Source organism: Calliphora vicina, chromosome 4 (genome assembly GCF_958450345.1).
Source record: "Calliphora vicina chromosome 4, idCalVici1.1, whole genome shotgun sequence".
Taxonomy (NCBI): Eukaryota; Metazoa; Arthropoda; class Insecta; order Diptera; family Calliphoridae; genus Calliphora; species Calliphora vicina.
Genome location: NC_088783.1, coordinates 102,221,953 through 102,229,535, shown reverse-complemented (window position 1 = coordinate 102,229,535; position 7,583 = coordinate 102,221,953). Strand labels below are relative to the sequence as shown.

At 28.2% G+C, this 7,583-nt stretch overlaps 1 protein-coding gene across 1 annotated transcript; it reads left to right on the top strand.

Moving 5' to 3' along the window:
• The first annotated feature begins 5,957 nt into the window (after nt 1-5,957).
• Nucleotides 5,958-6,882, top strand: LOC135958862 (zinc finger protein 239-like). Its single transcript, XM_065509796.1, has one exon. It carries the CDS (start codon nt 6,015-6,017, stop codon nt 6,834-6,836), a length of 822 nt encoding a protein of 273 aa, XP_065365868.1. The 5' UTR covers nt 5,958-6,014; the 3' UTR covers nt 6,837-6,882.
• The last annotated feature ends 701 nt before the right edge of the window (nt 6,883-7,583 follow it).

Sequence of the window (7,583 nt, the reverse complement as noted above, 5' to 3'; positions counted from 1 at the left end):
GTTATTGATGGATAAATTTGTTGTATTTAATGGTGACTTACCGATTTTTAACCAAGTTTGTTTGGAAATTATTGTAACATCTGATCCAGTATCATGTTGTAATTTAACACTTATATTGTTAATGCGTAAAGTGACATATCTTCTGTTCTTGATTGAAGTTCCACCTGTGTGCACGCTTTTTATATAATTATTTTTATTTGTTTAAATTATATTTAGATTTATTTTGATGGTTATTTTTGTCAGGAAAACACGAGCAAAATCCTTCTTTGTGGCCCATTCTACTACACACACTACATTTGTGGTTTGTATATTTGCAGTCTAATACAAAATGTATTTGTCCACATTACCAATAGGGACGCTTTGACATTTGTGTTGATGTGTGTTCGGAAAATTGTTGTGACTTAATTGCATTAATATTTGTATTTTCCTGCACTGTAGAATCCCGCTTCAAACTTTCAATCCGTTGTATTTCTGCTACTAACTTGTCTATTGTTATTGGTGCTGAGTCGGTTTCACCTTCAAGCAAGGTCAAAAGTCGAGCCTTTATCTCTCTATCTCTTTCCATCTTCAATCCGTTTACAAAAATTAAACATTTAAAGTTGTCAGCAGTGCCTTTGTGCAACAAAACATTTTCGCAAAGGCGATTAACAATGGCGGCATAACTTATAAAATCGTCCATTTCACCTCTGACATTTTGCATACATTTTGCTCTTAAGCTAAATAAACTTTCTTTTCTTCCATATACGTTTTTTTAATATTTCTAAAGATTCTGCAAATGTTACGTCTCGAGTCATTTTAGTAAGTATGTAATCCTTGTATTTGTTAAACACTGTCGTACTTACTTTCCTCAGCAATAACCTCACATTTGATGCGTCGTCAAGGTCTTGTGCTTCTGTTTCAAATATCTGTCATTCATTCACGAATATTTTTGGATATAGTGCCCATTAAGGCCTCCGGTGCTGTGGATGAACTTGATGCAGGTGTGGATGAATTAGATGCAGGTGTTGATGCATTATTTTGTGATATGTTGATAAGCACCTCCATTAACCGTTGTTGCTTGTCCATAGACTCATGTTGCAAAAAACATGAATGAAAATGTGAAAAAAATATTTCATATAATGAAAATTGGATAAAGCACTATTAAACCGTTGTTCTTTTTCAAATATAATTTAAATTTAACGGCCGTTTTTTAGTTAATATGCAAAAATAACAAAAGCTTTGAGTTTACATTGCACTATGTGCCCATTTCCAATTTTTGTGGCAAATATTCAAATGTTCAACTTTCGCTTTTTGAAAAAAATTTCACATGCCAAAAATTTATCGCAATTGGCCACTCAGTTTATATATAAACAGATATGAAAGTTTACATTTTTTAAATAGAGTTTTCAAGCTGAAAATTAAAACAAATTACATCCCAATAACCATTTTTACTATAATTCAAGCCTTGAATTATAGTCAAGCAATTGAATTACAGTTGTATTACACTTTATTTCAATAGCATTCTCAAGTAAAAAGGAAACATAAATTCAAGCCATATGTTTTTTGTTTGAAAAATAAATAAATTTTCAAATATTTTTCATATTTAGAGCGTGTGCCAAACGGTAGCAAAGTACTATGGTAAATTATAATTTTCCTATGGTGAGCAAATTTTATAATTCTGCTGTGCCAAATGAAATATCTTTTGACTCTGATAAATTCTGATAACTGTCTAGAAAATTCAAAATACATACCAAGAATTTCCAGTCTGTTAAAATATGTTTGAATTTTATTTAGGATTTACAAATTAAATAAACATAAAATAACACAAATTCACAACATATATTATCACATTTAGTTTGTATATTTTTTTTATTTATTTTAAGTTTGTCAAAATTTCTATTCGTTTGTCAAAAATTTGTGTAGCCCTATGAGCTAATGAAATTTTATTCACCTCATATCGATCAAAAATTTACTTTCCCTCATGCTTTGCTACCGTTTCACACACGCCCTTAAAGTATAATTACATTTGCATTCAGGTCAAATTCCAACAAAATGTTCAAAAGTGCTTGAAATTTTTGGGGCTTTGGTGCTTACTGGGATTAGGGAAAACGTGATTTTTTTTTAAAAAATTGGTTATAACTAAGATTTTAACAAAATGGATTACAATACCGGTGGTGTGTACTTAAAAAACAACTTAAAATATTTTACTAAATGTTTATATTATGTGCAAAATTTCGTGTTTTTATTAGTAATGTTTTTTGTGAAGTTACGAAAAAGTGGTTTGTCTTCTGTAGTATAGAACTCACGTTGCCTGCATTTGCCCAAGGAATGATACATATTGTTACGAAATTGTACTTGAATTCAAATATAACGATTTTAAGGCTGATTTAAAGTTGCATAATGCTTTCAAATAGCAGTGCCCAAACTTTAACATATCTGTGGGCATTATTAACATTGAATAAAAGCTTTCAGTTGGCCATTGATCGTAAGTATGGCAACGCTGTTTGCTGCGACCGTATATTCGAATTCGAATATTCAGTTAAAGAACATTGTAGAAATATAGCTTTCTAGATGGTAATGCAGTGTTATAAATAGTGGCAGAGGTTGCAGTCGTGAGTAAGTTTATCATAATGCTAGATCCCTTGGAAATAATTTTTGCCGCAATTTTGGCTTTCTTTTTGTCAAAGATTATTTATTGCTAGATCATTAAAATTCACTTAATTTTTCCACCAATTAATTGCACTTTCTGATTTTGTACAAATCTGCCGGATAATATTTCACTTTTTAAATAGCTTAAGAAAAATCTTTAAAAATTCCTATTAATAAATGAAATAGGTAATTTATTTATGAAAATAATATTAAATTATCTAAAAGATGCCAAAATAAAATTTGTTTATTTTTTATTTGACAAATTCAATTTTGACAATTTTTTTTGTCGAAACGCTCTCACCTTACTTATTACATCATGCTCATAGGCATAGAGAATTATACATAGAGACAAGACACTCCGATTTATCAAACAAAAATACAACAAAACTAATGTCTAATACAACAACAAAATACATTGACTAACATTTAAGAACTTTAATATTGAAACATTTTAGTTAGGATCACAAAAATTCGGTTATTTAAATCGCAATTCATCTGTTTGAACTGATTTTCTGTTGCAACCATCGAAAAAATCTATGAATATAATTGAATCATTCAGAAAACATAGAAAATTACGAAAAAAGAGTAAAAAGCGCCAAGAGAAAAAAGTAAAATTTTAACAAAACAATTTTAAAATTTATTTTTTCACTTGCAAATAACACATTCAAAACGGTTAAAAAGTGTAAAATTGGCACTCAAAACAATGATAAAAAGCTAAAAACATTAAATATAAAAAGTAGGTTTAAATTTTTAATTAAATTATTTATTCTATTATTTACTTAGGAGTAGTGATTATAAACCGGTTAATCTCGGTTTTTTGCGAACCGGTTAATTTAAAATGTTGATTTTCGGTTAACCGGTTTTTATCACTCGGTTAACCGGTTTTTAAAATTTGGGACTAAAATTAATAAATCTCATGTTTTTGTGCATTTTTAATATTCATTGTATACACATTATTGGTCTGATTTGAAACCTAAACTGCTGATTTACGATACAAACATCATTAGATTAATATTTTTAAGAATTACAATGATTCTAAATAGTAGAGGACGATGAGTTTACTTAGAAACTATTTCAGAATAAATTGCACATAGTGGAACTATTAAAAATTAAAATTAAATTTCGCAAATTCTATAAGTTTAGGCTAAAACTTACTAATGATTCATTAAAAACATAGTGATGATTTTACCAAATGTTAAATTGAATTCGATGTACATAACTTCTTTCAATAATTTTGACTTCATTAGTATGTTTTGTTCTTAAAATTTAATTTATTAATCATTTCGTTAGCTTTTCAGAAATATTACAGGAAAGACAAAAAACGTTCTAAAATCCATTAAATATTTTTGAAATCTGATAATGGAGTTTTATTAAAAATATTTGGTATCATTTATAATGACAAATAATCACAGCTAAAAAGAAGTGCGTTTGCATCTTATAAGTCCTTTTTGGGACTTGTAACATTCTCTGATTCATATCAGAAAGTCGAGGTGATAATAAATTTCAAAATTATCAAATATTTAATTAAAAAATTAATTTACATTTTTTGGTTGAAATTTAATGAATAAACCAATAATTAAAACAAGTATTATATATTTAGTAACATAATTATACTCAATTCCATTTGACTGAGATAATAATTTAGACATTTTTACAAAATAAAATGGACTTAGCACTTTTTATATAATATTAACCATTCCTGACTACTAAAAACTACAAATTTTAAAGCTGTATATACTTTATTGGACATGATTTTTTATGATTTTTAACACATATATGACGGTTAACCGGTTTAACCGGTTTTTTCGATTTTCGATTTTGGCTTTTTAAAAAAGGACAATTTTCGGTTAAACACTACTTAGGAGTAAACAAAACCTTAAAATAAAATAACAATTCAATAAAAAACGAAATAATACATTTCAAATACATCTTTTTAATAATCATCATCATCACTGGACCACAAAACGATTTTAATGAAATACTCATGGGAAAATTGTCCCACTCGTAATCGAAATAATATTCGATATCAAATAAGAGAATACCAAAAATTATAAAACGCACGTTCGTGTTCGACTGCGGTAATTTGTTACAAATTGTTACAAAATCACATGGTTTTAACAAAAAGCACCAAAAGCGCCACAAAATATGGAAAAAGCGTCAAAAAATAGACTTTTTTAAAAAATGGTATTTGGAAAAAAATAAAAGGGTAATGAGACCAAAAAAGCGTCATAAAATACCCGAAAAAGAGTCAAAATGGCAACACTGCTCCTACCTTTGCATAAACAAATATTTCGCATCATGTTATCTTTAAAATTCGACACGGTTTTTGTGTTTTAGTTAAGTTTGATAATGTTGTGATCTTGTTGTGCTTTAGTTAAGTTTGATAATGTTGTGATCTTAAGATCACAATCCGAAATCCATGAAAACTACATTAATTTTCGAAAATCAATATTTCATTTTAGGTGGAAAGGGAATCAAATGCAGGAAAAAAGCATAGACGATGTAAAAGGCGTTGGGTAAGTTATATTTATTTAAATCAGAGATCGAAAATAACTCGTCCATATACCAAAAAACCCATATTGTGATTTATATTTTTGTGATAAAAATAAATCACTGAAAATAACAGTTATAAAATGATTTTTATTTAAATGGTTCTGCATGACCTTTATTCGTTTTTGTTGTTTTTTAATGGTTTGGTGTGAGTAAAAAACACATTCATTTGTTCTTGTTCTTAATAACTGTTACTTTCTCTTTTATTTACATACAATAACATATTATTAGTAATTTTAACAAATTATGGAAATAATATGATAAGTATGAAGTAATGAAGTCTGAGTAACAGAAATAAGATTATTTTTTTTAATTTGTTATAAATCTTTTGATAAATTTTGTATATTTAAGCGTTGATTTGCATCAAATGATTTTTTGCGATTTATTTTTCATATTCGCAAATAAAAGTCACAAGCTAACCTTTACGAAAAAAATAAATTATAAATCACTCATCTAGATTAGTTGTGTTTGTTTCTTTTCTGTTTCTCTCAACCCGTAACCTAAAATGTTCTCTAATAAATCACTCTCTCAGTGATATATCAGAAAAAATTATTTTTAAATGGCTGCGAAAGAGAATTTACTATTGAAATGAAAGTGAAGCCGTTATTTTCGGTCTCTGATTTAAATATACAACATATATTAGACTAACTCGTAAATCAAAATCAATGATACAAATTGATAAAAATATACATACTTTGTTGTCTTTATTTTAGAAAAACATTGATGAGTCAAAATTACCAGTCTTAATTGAAATGTATAAAAAGTATGAAGTTTTATGGCAAGTTAATGACATCGCGTTTGGCATATTACCAAAAATAAATGAAACTTTTCGCAACATGATTGAAGAACTAAAATCAAATCACAATTTCGATAAGAACATGGATGAACTACAGGATCATATTGACTATATAAACTTCATTTTCAGCCAAGACAGAGAACAAGAACTTAAGTGTGAATTAGATAAAACCGAGTTTACACCTACATCGAAATTTTATGAAAAACTGTCGTTCCTAAGAGATAGCCAAGGGCCGTTTAAATGTTCAACTTGTAATGAGATTATTACAAAATACGATCGCTATCACATACACGTAGCCCAGCACAATGGCACGATACCATTCCAATGTCGGCTTTGCGTGATGAAATTTGATAAGTTCAAGAATTATCTAACGCACGTAACGAGGCATTTGGGCATTAATATATATCACTGTAATGTGTGCGACAAGGGTTATCCATTGAAATCAGAGTTAGACAGGCATTTAACTTTGCATACTGGAGTCAAACCGTACTTGTGTCCTATATGTGGAACAGGATTTAGAGATCGCAAAGGTTACGACAATCATATAAGACGCCATGAAAAACGTTTTCGTTATGAATGTCATATATGTAAACATGGCTTTAATCATCTATATAAACTGAATACTCATATTAAATCTCATCTCAATATACGTGATGTCATCTGCAATGTTTGTGGTAAAGGTTTTACAGCCGCTACATATCTACACCGTCACAAACTTATTCACGGGGAGGAAAAACGTTATAAGTGCAATGTGTGCGGTAAAGCATTTGCTCAAGATTCCGGTTTACGAACACACCGAAAACAACATCAACCATATGCTACGATAGCGGAAAATAAAAATTTATTAAATGTATTTAAATAGTTTATCATTCATTTAAACCTAAATAAATAATTTTAAAATATACAAAGATTTGTGGGATTCAAACGGACTGATATTAAGTCATATTGTCATAATGTGCTAATATATTAGGATAGTTTAAACAAATTGTTGTTGTGCTCAAACAAAACCAGTGTTATTTTATGACACAACAATAAACATAGCTCAAAAATTATTATCAATATAAGCTAATAGCACACCGTTTGAATGCCCCAATTATATTTAAAATAACAATATCTTTTTGAGTTATTTTGCAAAACTTGATTCGAATTAGGATTGTATGATTGTGGATAAGAATGAGAATTAGTAAACCTTTTATTGCGATTATTAGTAACATTTCTATTTTTATTATTATCTGAATTTAACGACAAATTTTGAAAATTAGTTTTTTCGTATAAAAATATTGTGTTTCCACTAATATTTCTTTAGCTTTTAATAATGAATTAGGATTTCTGGAATTTAATACCAATTTTGGGTCGTTAGGCAGTTTAGATATAAACATTTTTAAAACCACACAGAAAAAATTATGAGTAAAATATTTTCAAACATATGCATTAGAGTGTCCCTTAGAATTAAATTTTTTGAAATGTTGACACGGTATCCCCTGAAAACTTTCGTAATGACCTAAAATACCACCAAAAAAATGTTTTTTGTTTTTTTTTTTTAAATTTTGCTATTAAGTAATTACTTTTGCAATTTAATTTAAAAGAATCGAAATGTGTACGTAATTGT